Below are 16085 nucleotides of genomic sequence, written 5' to 3'. Positions count from 1 at the left end.
ATGAACCCTTCCTCTGTGTGTGTGTGCATGTGTGTTCTCTAGGAGTGTTTGTATGCGTGTGGTTGTGTGTGTCAAAACTGTATGAGCCAGGTCAGCAAGAACACTGGTAAGTAAGGGAATCCTGCGTGTGTGTGCGCCTGTGTGTGTGTGTGTATGTGTGTGCACTCACCCTGGGAGTACAGCAGGATCTGCATCTCCAGCATGGTGCAGGTGAACAGCTGAACCAGGTTCTCCACCCCCAATCGGGAGAAGGCCACGCCCAGAGGGAAGTCAGCCAACGGGAGCTCTCCAGGCCCGGGCCGCTGACACACAATTGGTTCGTACACGCCGTGGAATTTGAGGGATCGCCCCGGCGGGGGCAGGGGCACCTCGTAGAGCACGTTGTGGATGTAGCTCTCCAGGGGGAGGGGGGGGGGCAAGGCGGAGGTCACTGCCCGGTGGAGCTGGGCCAGGAAGCGGCGGCAGGCGTGCATGAAGGGCATGGGCGTGATCAGGCACAGTGCCTTAGACACGTACAGCGTGTCTCGCGACGCGTCGTAGCCGCCCATGCCCACTCCTCCCCCCCGCTGCGACGAGGACGAGTCAGCCTCGTCCATGCTGCTGGCCAGGGAGTCCATGCTGGAGGAGGAAGAGGAGGAGGAGGAGGAGGGGTTGGAGGAGGGGTTCTCGGCGTTGTGCATCTGGTAGAGGGTCTGCATGGCGCTGCAGATCTGCGGGCTGGTCACCTCCTCATAGAAGGTGTGGACAAAGCCGTAGGTGCGGGAGCCATCTTCCCGGGTGATGATGAACGAGTGGAACTGGGGCTCACGCAAGTCCGCCTGCGTCCGGAACGAGAGGCCTTTGGGCATGCACAGCTGAGGGGAGGAGGAAGAGAAGGAGGGAGGAGAGGAGAAAGGGGACATAGAGCAGTTGGGAGGAAAATGAGGAGGGAGGAAAGAGCAGAGGCAGAGAGGGAAGCAGTTTGTTTACAAACAATTTCTGAACAGAAAAACTGTTGAACAGCTGTAAATTGCTGATCAAACATCCCATGAATACAGACAGCAACTCCGTCACACCATGCATGTGTTTTTGTTTGTGTGTGTGTGTGTGAGACAGTTGTAAACTATATCCAATAAGCACAATCCGTATCCATAAGCACACAGTCAGCAGTGGAATAAATAAGGCTTATTATCCCCATTATGTTTATTTGTCGAATGAAAACAACTCTAGGAAAAACTCATGCACACACACAAATATGCAAACACGCACAACAAACGGACCCTGTGGTCAGTGCACTGATTGGATTAGGGGAGCAGGGAGTAAATCATAGCCTTAAGGCCGAAATATACTACTCCGTTTTCACGGAGACGGACACAGAGCTCTACGTGCATTATCCTGATTATCCTGACTATCCGTCCGCTAGTCCGTCATTTTACGGATACCCCTTGGCTGTGATTGGTCCGCAATTGGTTCCACACACAAAGACGTCATGTGGCAGCGTTGCTCCACCTACATTTCTGGCGGTGAATTGTTTTCAGCACCCACAGCCTTCGGAGTACTATAAATTCAACAAAGCCGTCCGACTCCGTTTGTCTGTCTGTCCGTAACGGAGTCGGACTAGTATAATTCGGCCTTAAACTGTGCCTCTGGTGAGAATATGGTAATAATACCCCCCGACCCCGACCCCCATTTAGGGAATCCCAAGGGAACAATCCCATTTGTGTTGGTTAGGTGCTGGATGTGTGCTGACATTGCACTGACCCTTTTATGGTCACTTACAGTCAGATACAGTCCTATGGGGAGAGATGGAAGAAGGGGGAGATTGAGGAAGGGAGAGACCGAGGAAGGGGGAGATACAGGAAAAAACAGACAAACAGGCCAGCCAGGACTAGGGATTTATGAGATGGGGATTGGGACATGAAAAGCAATCACCAAAGGAGCTTTGCTGTGGTTCTACTGGGGTGGGAAGCATGATTATACCAGGGCCTCCCCCTACTCCTCCCACTACCTCCTACATCCCCCCCTCCCATCCAAAGTGACAGGATAGTGGAGTACTGCATGAGGTGATGGTCAAAGATGAGAGGAGTGGAGGGAGGGAAGATAAGGAGGTGTAAATGGTGATGGGGAGAGGTGCCAGGCTGAGTATCCAAGTATGACGCTCATCCCAAACACACGGCGGTGTGCCCTTACAGACCCACAATGGCCAGTTTCCATGCCGACGTAAGCGGAGAAGCGCCGCTGAATTATTGAGTGTTGCTGACTTTGGGGGAGGGGGGGGGGGGGGGGGGGGAGAATAGCTGTGACCTTGTCTCAGTAGAGGAATGCCACTTCCTGGCCAAACGGCTGGGAGGGACAGCTATCAATGACAGATCACCTGAGTTGGAAATCAGTGGGCCGGGCGCAATCGCTTGCACACACACACACGTGACACACATTTCACACATAAAAATAATTTCCATCATTTACTCATGCTTTCTCTTGGATGACAATGCTTTTTTTGCGCCGTAACCTTTGGTTCAGGCAGGAGGACTCAGTATGTCTTTACTTCTACTTTATTGCACACTATACAATACATGATTGTACATTTGATTTGGCATTGTGGTTCTGCTTGCATCGGCTCCCTGCCGCACCCAACGAGACACCGTCTCGACCTCCGAGCAGAGAGCAGCGACGCATTCCCCCTACAACAGGAAACAGAACCAAGGGTGGAGGCCGTGGAGGCGGAGGCAGCAGCTGACTGATGTCTATGTCGCACTAGCAATGCATATGCTGGGATACCTAGCTATATACCCCGCCCTATTAGGAGGGAGTACCCTGCAGCATAATATGACGCGTTGCTAGTGACGCGCTATGTCTCGCGTCCTCCTTCATGAACTAGCTCCGCTTGATTCTCCTGAGTCCCCAACATATCCCAGTGTCATCCCGTGCCTATATTCACCTCCAAAGTCCTTGACATCAGACGTCTACATCTAACCCAAGTCACGCGTCGACGGGGCAAAGCCCCACGGGCAAAGCCCCATGGGTAAATCCGGAGATACAGAGGGGGGGTGAGATTTGCCTTCGCTCCGTTACCCAGAATCCCTTTTACAAATGAGGTATGACCCTTCCAGTGGCTGGGTGTTCTTACCATGTTGACGGCATCCTGGTCAAAAGGGTTCCACTCCACATTTTCAGGGTAGTGGGCCAAGACTTTGGACTTGAAGGTTCTCTTGAGGGGGCTCTGCTCCAAGTTCTCACCTAGTGAGAGACAGAGACAGAGAGAGAGACAGAGAGAGAGAGAGAGAGAAAGACAGAAAATTATCAGATACACAAGTTATTACGTGTATTAAAATGGTAAGAACTGCTTCTGTCAAAAACGGCCAACCACAATGGTCTATTCCAGACATAATATGGAAAGGGGAAAAACACATACAGTGCATTGGGTTTGTGTGTTTTATGGGTATTATTGTAAGCATTACATTGGTTGTGCAGACTGGTCATTGGGGGACTAAAAGCATTCATCTGGAGAGCTGCCCTGTCGTGGTCTGGGATGTTTAGGCAAGCATACATGGAATTCCTCTCTGTCAGCAGCTGTGCTGCTAAACTCAATGCTTCCCCTTCTGACCACACACACGCACACACTTTTAAGAGCCCCACCGTTTTTCTTCCCTGACATTGGCCTCTGTCTGTTTTTAGCTCCCTTCACTTTGTCACCTGGGCTCTCCTATGAGAAACGGCAAGTGCTACCAAAGGCCTATCTCGCCATTAGCCTCCTGCCGACAGTAAATGCTAGCATGTAGCAGGAACGCAGCCCCTGCCACACACCGTTTATTAAGGGCCGCGAAAGCTCAAATGTCTGACAGCTGTGTTCGGTGCAGCAACAGTTCCATAGAGCTGGGAATGACTGGGGCCCTGGTGCATTAGCACATTAGCCTAGCTTAGCTGAATAGCTAGCACTCAAATGCTGGAGAACATGAAGTTCTTACCTTAGGCACTAAAAACAAAGCTAGCTGAGTTGAATTGGGGTAAAATGTTAGACAAAATGTGACAGGGAAAAACTTCTAGGTAGTCATGTAATCGTGAACTACCTTGATATTGTGGTGATTCCCCCCAACCCTCCACCAGTAGGCTACACATAGAAAAGACCCAATTAAAGAAGCGTTACCCTTTCAAGAATCTCTCTGTCTCTCTGTCTCTCTGTCTCTCTCTCTCTCTCTTTTCATTAACTCTGGGCTCTCATCTTACCATGACGAGGAGGAGACAAACGGATAGGGATTTTGGATAAGTGAATACGAGCGGTATAGGAACATCGATCGCGGTGTACGGCGACAGCGAGGGCCACCCTAGGGGGGTTGTGTCGGGGTCACGGAGGCTGAAGAAGGAGGGACAAAAGGAGTTGGTTGGGACGTCGACGCATTGAATAGTGTGCGGTAGTTTTAATGACTGGATCATCAAAGCTAGATGTTATGTGATTAGTATTGAAGGGAGAGGGGTGGTCTATGGTGGATCTATGTCTGTCTATCCCTACATTGCTTTATAGTCATAGTTAAGCGGGAGAGTTGATTGATGGATTGGTTGATATTTCTTTATTTACTATAATTGAATGTTGGATGTTGGTAAAAGGTGATTTGCCGGTGGATGCATTTAGGAATTTAAACTTGTTAAGACACAAAGATGTCAAGTCTAAGTAAGGGGGTAGGAATCATTCCTTTATGAACACTGAACAGAAGACATTGGAGGAGATGTATATGTCATAAGCATGCGTGCACAGACCCCCCCCCCCCCACACACACACACACACACACACGACTGTGTCAGAGGGTGAGGTGCTGTGAGGATGATTGCTGAACACAAACCAGCAGCAGGCATCAGGGAGGTCACAAGAAAAGGCAGAGAGAGAGCAGGGGAATGAGGGAGTGAAAGACAGGCACAAAGCCATAAAGTAGCAGGTAGCAGGGAAGGGGGGAGGGAGAAAAAAGAGGAGGGGGGGGTTATAACAGATGAATAATGCAAAGGGAAATTGACTTTCTAGCAGCAGGTTTGGTGAACCATTGTATAAAATATAAGGTCACAGCTGGATGGCTATAGCTCTGTAGTGACCTGTGTGTGTGCAGGCTGGTGTCTGTCAATGAAAGTCTTGGATTTCCAACACTAGAGCTTTTCTAAATAGTTGATGTGTCCACAGTGTGTGTAAACACAATGCCAAGCTGCTAAGCTGTTATTAACACTAATGCAGGAAGGCACCTTGCCTCCCTATTTCTGTGTGTACCAGTGAAGCCAGGTGCTTGCTTAGAGGCTCTCTGTCTCTGTCCGTCTCTCTGTCCGTCTCTCTGTCCGTCTCTCTGTCCGTCTCTCTGTCCGTCTCTCTGTCCGTCTCTCTGTCCGTCTCTCTGTCCGTCTCTCTGTCCGTCTCTCTGTCCGTCTCTCTCTGTCCGTCTCTCTCTGTCCGTCTCTCTCTGTCCGTCTCTCTCTGTCCGTCTCTCTCTGTCCGTCTCTGTCTGTCTGTCTCTTTCTCTGACACACACACAAACATATACTTATTGCCTTACTGTCCCAAGGTAACACTCCGTCTTTTGTTCTCATATGTACCTCTGTCTCATACACTCACACACACAATCCAAAACACACTGACAAACTCTGACACAGTCTCTCACACACAATCTCTGGCAGATACAGTCACTCACTCACACAATCTTTGGCACCATGTCTGTGTATGTGACTGTGTGTAACTGTGACTTTGTTTGTAGCTGTGTCGGTAACTGTGTCTGCAAATGTGACTGTGACTATAACTGTGTCTCTGTCTGTTATTGTGTTGGTGACTGTGACTGTAACTGTGTCTGCAACTGTGTTTGTAACTGACTGTCAGGGCATCAGCTCAGCATCTTGTCTCTAGGGCCTTGAGCTGTGACCTGACAGACAAGAGTGGACAGGCTGTGGCAGAGGAGCCTAAGCTTCTTTATTCTCTAATGACCCTCTCCCTTCCTCTCCCTGTCTTCTAAAGCTAATCCAGGACATGCACGTGAGGTAGGACAGAGAAATGGGAAAAACAAAGCTTTCAAAACAAAGGAGGGATGTAGAGGGATAGGTCTGTGTGGGTACGCTCATCTGGGGAACAGCAGGTTGAAGAAGAGAAGGCGGAGGAGCAGGAGGAGGGTAAAAATACCAAGCTTCAGGGAGGAGAGGAACTTATTTGGATAACAAGCTCTCAGAAACCTGAGCCACGTACAAGCAGCGGGAGGGATTGAATGGATGGGGAGAGAAAGAGACAGAGACAAAAGGATATAAGAGGTCAGAGGACGCAAGGACGGATGACATGCTCAAACTTAAAGGAAGGACGGAAGCGAGGGGAGTACAGACTACAATTGAGAAATAAGTCGAAATTAGTTGAGGAACAGTTGTGTTAGCGGTGGATGTTTGTCTTTTTACCTGTGGCGGCGGCCTCTGGGTCCGTGCCATGGCGGTCTGCCTCAAGCCATTGGTACAAAGCTACGGACCAGGCACATGCAGCAGAGAGGCGCAGGAACAAACACAAAAAAACAGGGTGACAGGGTGTCGTCAAACCAAACAACAAAAAACAACAACACAGAGAAGCCAAAATTAATCAATGACATGAGAATGACATGAAGCATGAGACATGTGATGAGTACAAGAGCATGGCATGGCAGAACACATGGCAAACATGGGCCGGGTCCCAACACATCTCTTCCACACCGCCCCTTCCTTCCCTTTCCAATCACTGATCTGTCAAATACCATGATGGGTCTAATCCATACTTCTGAAACCTATCCACTGACCGACAGTCAGGAAGAACTGGGGTGGGATGGAGGATGCTGTTTGGGAGCTGGCGGAGATGTTATTAGGTGTGTGCAGTGCGACATACAATGGAGCAAAGTGCACAGCAGATGGGGTTTATGGCTTGAACGTTAGTGGGGCAGACTAGCCTAGCCCAGCCTGGCCTGGCCCTGCCTGGTCTTGCCTGGAACAGATCAGTAGTCCCCAGGCCTAAAAGCAGCAGAGGAAAGCCATACCTCTCGCTTTCTCCCTCTCTTTCAGAGTTTCCACAACAATCGTCGTGTTGGAAGATAACAATTCAGCCAAGACAAAAACATTTTGGTTTTCCATGCATGTTTGCTTCCCAGATCCCAAACCTGTTTCCTTGGAAATTAATCAATCCAACGCATCTTCTGAACTGCAAATCCTCTGTCTCACGCAGTGTGGTCAGTAAATCCAGTAGGAAGTAGCGTGACTGTGTTTGTGTATTGGTTTGCACTGCATCAGGCTGAGTCATTGGTTGGTAGATTAAAGCCGAGTAATTAAAGCGTTCCCACACAGATGACAAGGCTGCATGTGAGAGACAGTCATTCTGCATGTGTGTGTGTGTGGGCTGACTAGGTCAAACAAAATTAACACATTATCCAACATTTCTCTCTCTCTGAACTTTTATAAACACACAAATGCAGCACCACTGATTGCCAATCTTTGACAGAGTGAGTCAGGTGGCTGAGCGGTGAGGGAATCGGGCTAGTAATCCGAAGGTTGCCAGTTCGATTCCCGGTCATGCAAACTGATGTTGTGTCCTTGGGCAAAGCACTTCACCCTACTTGCCTCGGGGGAATGTCCCTGTACTTACTGATAGTCGCTCTGGATAAGAGCGTCTGCTAAATGACTAAATATAAATGTAAATGTGTGTGTGTGTGTGTGTGTGTGGGCTGACTAGGTCAAACAAAATGAACACATTATCCAACATTTCTCTCTCTCTGAACTTTTATAAACACACAAATGCAGCACCACTGATTGCCAATCTTTGACAACCACAACGCCCACGCCAGTACATTGCCCTGGGGGGTATTCCAGAGAGCGGGTTTAATGAAAACCTTGAGTTGGGTAACCCTGATATGAGGCAAACAGGGATTTTCCGTTCCAGAAAGAGAGGTAACGAAAACTGTTGGTCAGTGCCCATGGTAACTGACTCTGTGAACCTAACCTGCTCGCTAGCAGGTTTTCCATAACAAACTCTGCATTTCTACCTATCCCCTCCCACTTTCTGAGCGTGATACAGTTGTCAGATATGGGGTGTCCTTTCCTGGTTCAGCCAAATGATCTCGAACAAAATGTCATTCGCTTAGTTATACGTCGGGAGAGGATTATAAGAACGCGATTCGATGTGCTTTAATTCCCTGATGAATACCCAAGTTAACGTTACCCGTCACACTCCATTTTTTGGGGTGCAACATTCTCAGCCCTTACATCACTAATGTTACACACCGTGAACGTGCACTCAGAATCGACCAAATGCTTTTTGGCACTGAAATAAAGACAAATCATTCAAATGAAATTTGGTCTTCTTCATTTCCTATAAATAGAAATCCAACAATGAGTATTTATATAGGCTATTGTTCCTACAATTAACATTATTCACCTGTGACCGAGCACCCTCCTGTAACTGGTGTTTCAGCAAATACATTTCAAGATCAAGTACACCATCTCTTGGTCAGTTTTTGGCACATGCTTCATGAGATGCAGTTTGTACAGCTCCGAGTTCAAGGTTAGGGTCACAGTTTGTTGAATAGTTTCTGGAATAGGTGAGTGTTCAGTAAGGTCCTTGGGTCATTACATACTGTGCATGGGCCCTCCCTCTGTGTGTCTCTGTGTGTCTCTGTGTGTGTCTCGCGCTCTCTCTCTCGCGCTCTCTCTCTCGCGCTCTCTCTCTCGCGCCCTCTCTCTCGCGCCCTCTCTCTCGCGCCCTCTCTCTCGCGCCCTCTCTCTCCGCCCTCTCTCTCCGCCCTCTCTCTCCGCGCTCTCTCTCGCGCTCTCTCGCTCTCACTTGCTCTCACTCACTCACTGTATGAGCGTTTCATAACATTAGAACACAGATTTGAGGTCTGCTTGTACTAAATACTTAATACTATCTGTCCCTCAATGCTGACCAATACCAGTCAGGTCCCCATGTCCCTTTTCTGGTAGATAGAGAAGAGTGTGTGTACATGTGTGTGTGTGTACATACCAAGGGTACTCTTCCCTTTCAGAGCCCTGCATGCTGGTCAAAGTCACATAAGGCTTGATGCTTGATTAGAAGCCATGCAGTCTTTCAGTGACATTGAACTGATTTTGGTAGAGGGATTGATGAAGGTTGAGAGTGTGAGAACACGCCCACTCACTCACATCTTTGGTCACCTTTCATCTACTCTGCTGTGTGATCTACAGCCTTATCTCACCCATCAGCCTACTGTGGGTGTGTTCCACAAGGCTGATCTATTATGTCTAGATTCACACAGAAATTCATCTCACCACCCCCCACACCAATGTGCATTCCCCCCCCCCACCCCCCACCCACCCAACACATGCAAAAGTCGCACACACACACAGGAGAGCTGTAATCATTTGTCACCTTGAAAAATGTTAGTCTGCCAGCGTGTGTTTTGGTTTGGGGGTAGACACCAAAATCACACACACACACACACACACCCTGCCTCTAAAATTGAAATGACACAAGATCAATGTACAGTGGTGCTGGGCTTATTAGACATGAGAGGGAGTGGGATACTATTTCTACTGGGACTATAGTATCCATGAACACAGAATGCAGATCAATACATACTGGCCTGGGATGATGGATTGATTATTGATAGTCTAGTCTTTTAACACTAATCAGATACACTCCCCCAGCTTAATCCATTCATAGGATTCAATGATTTGACTCCCTACAAGGACCTAGAACAAATTGTAAACAAATACCATTAGCTAGCCTGTATGAAGTAAAGGTAACAGAACATATAGGTATGTATAGATGCAATATTAAAGCCTCTAGAGCCATCATGATTGTATTGCAATCAGTGACATAGTGTTTATAAAGCACATGTGGTTTTCATTGTAGACCCATTCCCTTGGGAGGTGGGTTAGCATAGATACAATGTACTTGGTTGGTGCCTCTGCCGCCTTCTACATATTCATTTTACTGTAAATAAGAACTTGTAGATAGCAATTAGTCCTTTTGTGTTTGTTTACAGATGTGTGTATGGGCCAACAGTTTCAAGTGAGACCTGGAACCGTGGTGTTCCTGACCCCTCTAAAAGGATTAGATACACCACCCAGTTTAATACAGGCTCATAGAACCTACAACATCTGTGTCACACACACACACAGTAATCAAAAAAGGAAAAAGCCTCAGCATTCACACAATGCCTTACACACATACAATCATCCCGTCACACAAAAATCTGTACCACCAAAGAATCAGATTTATTTCTAAACTATCAAACTCTGAAATACTTTGTTTTCTTCTTCAAACTTGCATGAAAAATGGTTGCCATGAACATCTAGTGAGTAGATCAATCAAAAGTGAATGAGATGCAGTCTGGGATATGGAGGGAAATCAGGGAGAAATCCCCCCTCATGATGAGCCAGTGTTTCCGCTAGGATTTTTTTCATAGGGGCGGTAGACCAACATTTTGCCTCCCATTCATTTTCAATAGAAGTCACGGGACAGGCCCCGCAAGGCAGTGTGAGATACCTGGCAGGGCGAACAGGTAGCCTAGCAAGAGAAGCAAACCCTATTCTTTGCGTTTATTAGGGCATCTGGGGACGAGAAACATCGGTATGTTACCAGTCAAACTGAAACCACATAGCATAACACAGCTAGCACAGTATATGTAAGGAGGTAAAAGAAGTAAAGGCCGTTTCCAGCACCACACAGAGCCGCAGAGCGAATAGAGCTCCGGGAGTTGACGTCACGCAATCCCAGCATGCACCGGTCATCGCCATTTTGGCAGGAAAGTGGAGAGCCAAGTGGAGCGCCAGAGTGTACATACATAATACTTACACATACATTATACATAGTTTCATTTGCTGCCTATTTCAATAAATGTTGATTCAACATGGTGGATAGCTGCTGTGTGCCGGGATGCCTGAACCATCGGGGCTAAGATAAAGGGAGAGCATTTTATAGGATTCCTAAGATCCAGAGAGGAAAAACCCTATAATCCCTGACAACCACCCATGGCTTCAACTGAGGATCATTCAGTCTCTTGGAATGACTTATCTGTAATGAATATGTAATGGAATTTTTGTGATGAAAAGTGCACTGATATAATGTACGTTAGCCAACGTTAGTAGCTAACGCTAACCGTTGACGAACGTTGCTAACGCTAGCTAGCTATACAAGTTATAAAACTGACTGCATTAACGTTAGCTACACATAGCAATTTGAAGACGGTAGACTTCAAAACTGAATATTCATCACTAATCCACCTGATTGCGTCCATTTATATCCCTCCAGGCTTTTGTAGGCTTTCAAAGACTCCAGAGTAGGACGAATGAAAGTTGATAGAGAGTTGTAAATATCTGGATACAGAAGGTCAGGGAAGCCTTCCGTTTCACTCGTAAAGGTCGTAAAAATAACTCTGGGAGCATTATATGGATCACTAATGTTTAATCGATCAAGTTTTGCTTTTAAGCTGCCTATGTCTTTTGAATTAAAGTGCATAGTGAACAGGTTGAAATCCGTGCAGGCGCCGTTAATTTTAGCCACTACTTTCCTGCCAAAATGGCGACGTAAACGGTAAAGTCACGTGACGTCCGGAGCTCTATAGCACACAGTTTCTCTCAAACAGAGCACTGTAACGATCTAGCTCAACAGCAAAAACATAGCAAACCATCCCATTTACACGTCCTGCCAGGAAGATGAACGTGGTTGAAATCAACCTTCCTTGATGATCCGGGTGCCTTCTATGTAGCCATAGGGACCACGGTAGTATGCATTCTTCCCTGCAGCTCTAGCCTCACTAATCCTTGGCCACAGTGCAGCGCAGGCTTCACAATCTTCTTTAGATAAATATTCGGTGAACTTTACACCCTTGCGTTTACAGACATCCGAGCCTTTAGTGGAGCGCCAGAACTCGTCTCTGTATTTCCGCATGCAGAACTGAATGATCACCTGTCTGGAGTTATCCTTCATTTTGGGGCCAATGCGCTGGACTGTATCCACAACCTCTTCAAGCTTGTGGTGCAGGTGAGGAGCAATTTCTGCTAACAGCGAGATTACTTCTCTTTGTATATCTTCTCCAGCTACTTCCTTCATTCCAGGGGCGTCGTTAGACCCTTTTTACTGGGGCACGTGCCCCATTATAAATCTGATGTGCCCCAGTAAAATCTAAAGTTTGAGTTTTAAAAATTTACTTTATTAGTCAGTGCATTTATTTAGATTGATAATCCCAGAAAAAATAAATGCAGTATCCGAATCAACGCTTGTAAAATCAAAGCAGTTTAACCGAAAACACAAACCGATACCCGCAGAATTCCATGTCAGCGCGCTGTTCTGTGTGCCAAATAGCCGGTGCAGCACGCACACAGAAGTCCAGGTGTCGGACTCTGCACACAAGTCAGAATTGAAGTAGGCTACGAAAACATTACAAAACTAAAGAAAATGTGTAAATGATAGGCCTACCAATCATCTTATTTTGACTAAAACATAAAAACAATATTACATGAAGCTCAAAGAACAGTATTTGCGCTCAAATGATATCAAAGAAAATGTGCGCGCACACATTATCTGTTGATGTACCTGCCAAAGCTGATATCAAACTTGCGTCCCTGAACTGTTGTATAGTGGGTTAAGCAAGGGGAGTTTCTATAGCCTAGTAGCGCATTGTGCGCAGCAAGCTTGAAAGAAAAAAAAGGGATATGAATAGGGGCCTGTGCCCCAGTAGAGCTTTATGTCTAACAACGCCTCTGCTTCATTCCGATAATTCTGAGGTTCCATCTTCTTTTGTAGCATTCGAGCTCCGACGTGTGGTTTATCAGATCTGCATGAGATGTGGTAACGGAGTTAAGTTGTTTGTCGAACAAGTTAATTTTAGTGTTACAGTCCTTTATTTCCGCCGCGTTGAACTCCACAGCTTTTGTCAGGCTGACGATCATTAGACTGTTCTCAGTAATCTTACGCTCAATGTTACTCAGCTTGCAATCTTGTAGTGATGTGTGGTTCGTGAACAATTCGTTCATTTTGAACGAATCCTTACTCGGGAGTAACGAGTCCTCTCAAAGAGTGATTTGTTCATTTTCTCGTGGCCGCACATCGGGACTGTTGCATAGGCTCGTCCAAGTAAACAGAAATGATTTGTTCATTTCCCGAATGAACAAATCATGAATTTGTTCATTTTCGGTCTTCGGGTACGAGTCTTTGGATCATTTTTCACGTGACCTGCATAGGCTCTGTAGTGGTAGCTAGAGGAAACGCTAGAGGGAACAATTCGTTCATTTCCCGACTCGGTCTTTCTACGAGTCTTTGAATCATTTTTCACGTGACCTGCATAGGCTCTGTAGTGGTAGCTAGAGGAAACGAACGATTCGTTCATTTCCCGACTCAGTCTTTCTACGAGTCTTTGGATCATTTTTCACGTGACCTGCATAGGCTCTGTAGTGGTAGCTAGAGGAAACACTAGAGGGAACGAGTCATTCATTTCCCTACTCGGTCTTTCTACGAGTCTTTGGATCCTTTTTTCACGTGACCCGCATTGTATTTTTTTGTAGAGGAAACAGTTTCCTCATTCCCTTTCGCGTGGCCGCTGTTTTAGTAAGACGTGAATGATATTCGCTCAAGTCATCATACTGACTGATTGTTATTTTCACTTTACATTTACACTTACAGTTTAGTGCAATGTAATTGTTTGCCGGGATAATTAAATTCTAGTGTGATAATAAATGAATAAATTCATTTTACTGAACGAGATTCAAAGAACCGAATCAGTAAAATGATCCGAACTTACCATCACTACCATCTTGTAAATCCAATCTGGTAACTCAAATTTCAATGAGAGTTGTGTTGGAAACTCTCGGGGCTCTCGTCAATTTTCAGTTTTTTAGCTGATGTTTATGTTGGGGTGTTCTGTAAGGACGAAGGTTCTTTGCATTTCTCTGTATTATCGACGTGGGTGACTTCCATGACGTACTTGTGATCAGCAACAGCACCCGATGTTTTTGTAGCCATCCCTTTTTGTCCTGAAATCACTATTTTCGGGATATTAGAAACTTTTTTTGCTGCCATTGCACACATGCACACTGAGGCGTAATGATTTGGATGATAAACGGTTGAATTCTAATAGAAAGCCAAGATTTGCTGGAGAGCTGAGAAAATTACATGTGCCTAGCCCGCCATCTTATTCGCCCTCCCCGAGCTCCGAAACTTGTGCACACTTGCAACTAGCTGTACACGTCATACTTTGCGACAACCAGTCACGAGCATATGAGCTAAGGCATTGCAGTAGAGTTAGAAAACTGACCTGACACTGACAGTGAGGACTGAGTGTCCTTAATCTGTTATTCCTTATTCTGTTTTGTACAGTTTTATATATCGTATTTCATATTTTTCATTACGATTGTTATTATGGTTGATCAGTGTTTTCATTTGTGGAAGAATGAATGAATGAATGTTACAACAACGACATAAGTCTGTCTGTCTGTCCCCCCCCCCCAGGTTAATGTAATAGCCTAGTTTAATAACTAATGTAATATTGCACATATTTTCGTACTATTTCCCCTAAAGCAATAAGGTTAGGCTACTTAGAGACCTTCCACTCAAAGTATTTTCTAAATGGCATAAATGCTGGCAATTATTAATTGACGTATTAATAATTGACTGTCTGCTTCATTTGAGCTTAATAGGCTAAGCAAATAATAACAATAAACCCGCTATTTATTAATTAAAACTACTTCTGCATAGTAATGCACCGAAAATACAAACGTAAGCAAAGGCAACAATCGCTATCGAATCAACAGACATGTGCAATTTAGCTAGCAGGGGAATAATACAAACAACGAAGATCACCAGTTAACTTAATTTAAATTAGCAAGAACTATAGACTAATACAATAACAGGCTTAAATTAACTGACAAGTTAGCTATACGACTTCTCAAAGACGCACAATCTCAACTGCGGTGTGAAGCGCGTATCCGTGCTATTTTCCGACATACACTCTAACAATCACATAGACGTCCTAAAATTTTGTACAGCCCAATTTCTGATACCAAGGCGGCAGAAATTTAGTCGTGGCGGGCCGTCACGGCAAAATAAACATAGAGGAAACACTAACGTGCAAGGTCCCATCCTCTATTTGACAACCATATCCATCCATGTTGACAAAAAGCAGCTACCTTATTGGTGTAGAAGGATCACGTGTCGAACCGTGCCACCAAAATCCTATTACGCTCTGAAGAAACTAGTTCTGCATAAAACATAGACGCAACGATAATCGACTGGAATTTCAGCGACAAACTTTTTTTTGGTAGCTTAGCACGACTCGTTCTTTTTTATGAGCTAAAGATTGTGTAGATGCCAGACTGTGGAGCGGGTTGAAACGATAACAGGGTTCACTTTACGGCCTACATGGGTGGTTGTCAGGAATTATAGGGTTCTTTTGCTCCATTGCTCTACCCATCCTTGGTATCCCGGATGTTAAAATGACATTTTTGAGCTCTATTTTTTGGGGCTCGAATTTGATAGGCTCAAATTTTTTAGGGTCGATTTTTTTCAGCTGGAAATTTTTCAGATCGAATATGATAGGCTTGAATTGTTTTGCCAAAATCTTTTTGGCTTTAATTTTTTTGGCTCGAATTTGAGCAACTTGAATTTTATTTTACATTGAAATATATTCATATGAGAATTTGATCTTGTTTAAAATTCAATATTAAGTATTCAATGCCTTTTAAAATTCAAAACATGTCACTGATTTGCTTCCATATTTGTGCAAACTTGGTTTTGTTATTTACACCTGATCTCTTGTCGGCGTACTCGTCAACAGTATATCGACTGGCATCGATATGTGATGTGTGTGAGAGAGATGTTTGTGGTAATCCCTGGCTGTAACAAGCTCTAGTGACCAGGGTTTTTCCTGGGTCAAAATGGGTCTTCGGTGCTCCCCAAAAAAATCAACGTATTTATTCCCAGGTGTTTTGCATCTCCCCCCCCCCCCCTGTCATAGTCTAATAGCTAATGTAATATTGCACATATTTTCGTCCTATTTCCCCTAAAGCAATAAAGTTAGGCTACTTAAAGACACCTTACACTCATGAAGTATGTTCTAAATGGCATAAATGCTGCCAATTAATAATTGACGTAACAACTTATTGTAAAT

At 45.5% G+C, this 16085-nt stretch overlaps 1 protein-coding gene across 5 annotated transcripts in view; it reads right to left on the bottom strand.

Annotated features, from left to right (window-relative positions):
* The window catches only part of dennd5b (DENN/MADD domain containing 5B), an 88245-nt gene that overhangs the window by 44313 nt on the left and 27847 nt on the right, over positions 1–16085 (bottom strand). For 3 of the 5 annotated variants that reach the window (XM_067254027.1, XM_067254022.1, XM_067254024.1), the window contains exons 2-4: positions 6385–6444; positions 3107–3216; positions 170–854 (exon numbers count right to left, since the gene is read on the bottom strand). In XM_067254027.1, the coding sequence (XP_067110128.1) occupies positions 170–854; positions 3107–3216; positions 6385–6444 (855 nt within the window). The remainder of the gene's footprint in view (positions 1–169; positions 855–3106; positions 3217–6384; positions 6445–16085) is intronic. The other 2 variants (XM_067254025.1, XM_067254026.1) reach the window with 1 other exon arrangement.

The sequence above is a fragment of the Osmerus mordax genome, chromosome 17 (genome assembly GCF_038355195.1).
Source record: "Osmerus mordax isolate fOsmMor3 chromosome 17, fOsmMor3.pri, whole genome shotgun sequence".
In the NCBI taxonomy this organism is placed as follows: domain Eukaryota; kingdom Metazoa; phylum Chordata; class Actinopteri; order Osmeriformes; family Osmeridae; genus Osmerus; species Osmerus mordax.
This window is presented reverse-complemented; position numbering and strand designations above follow the sequence as displayed.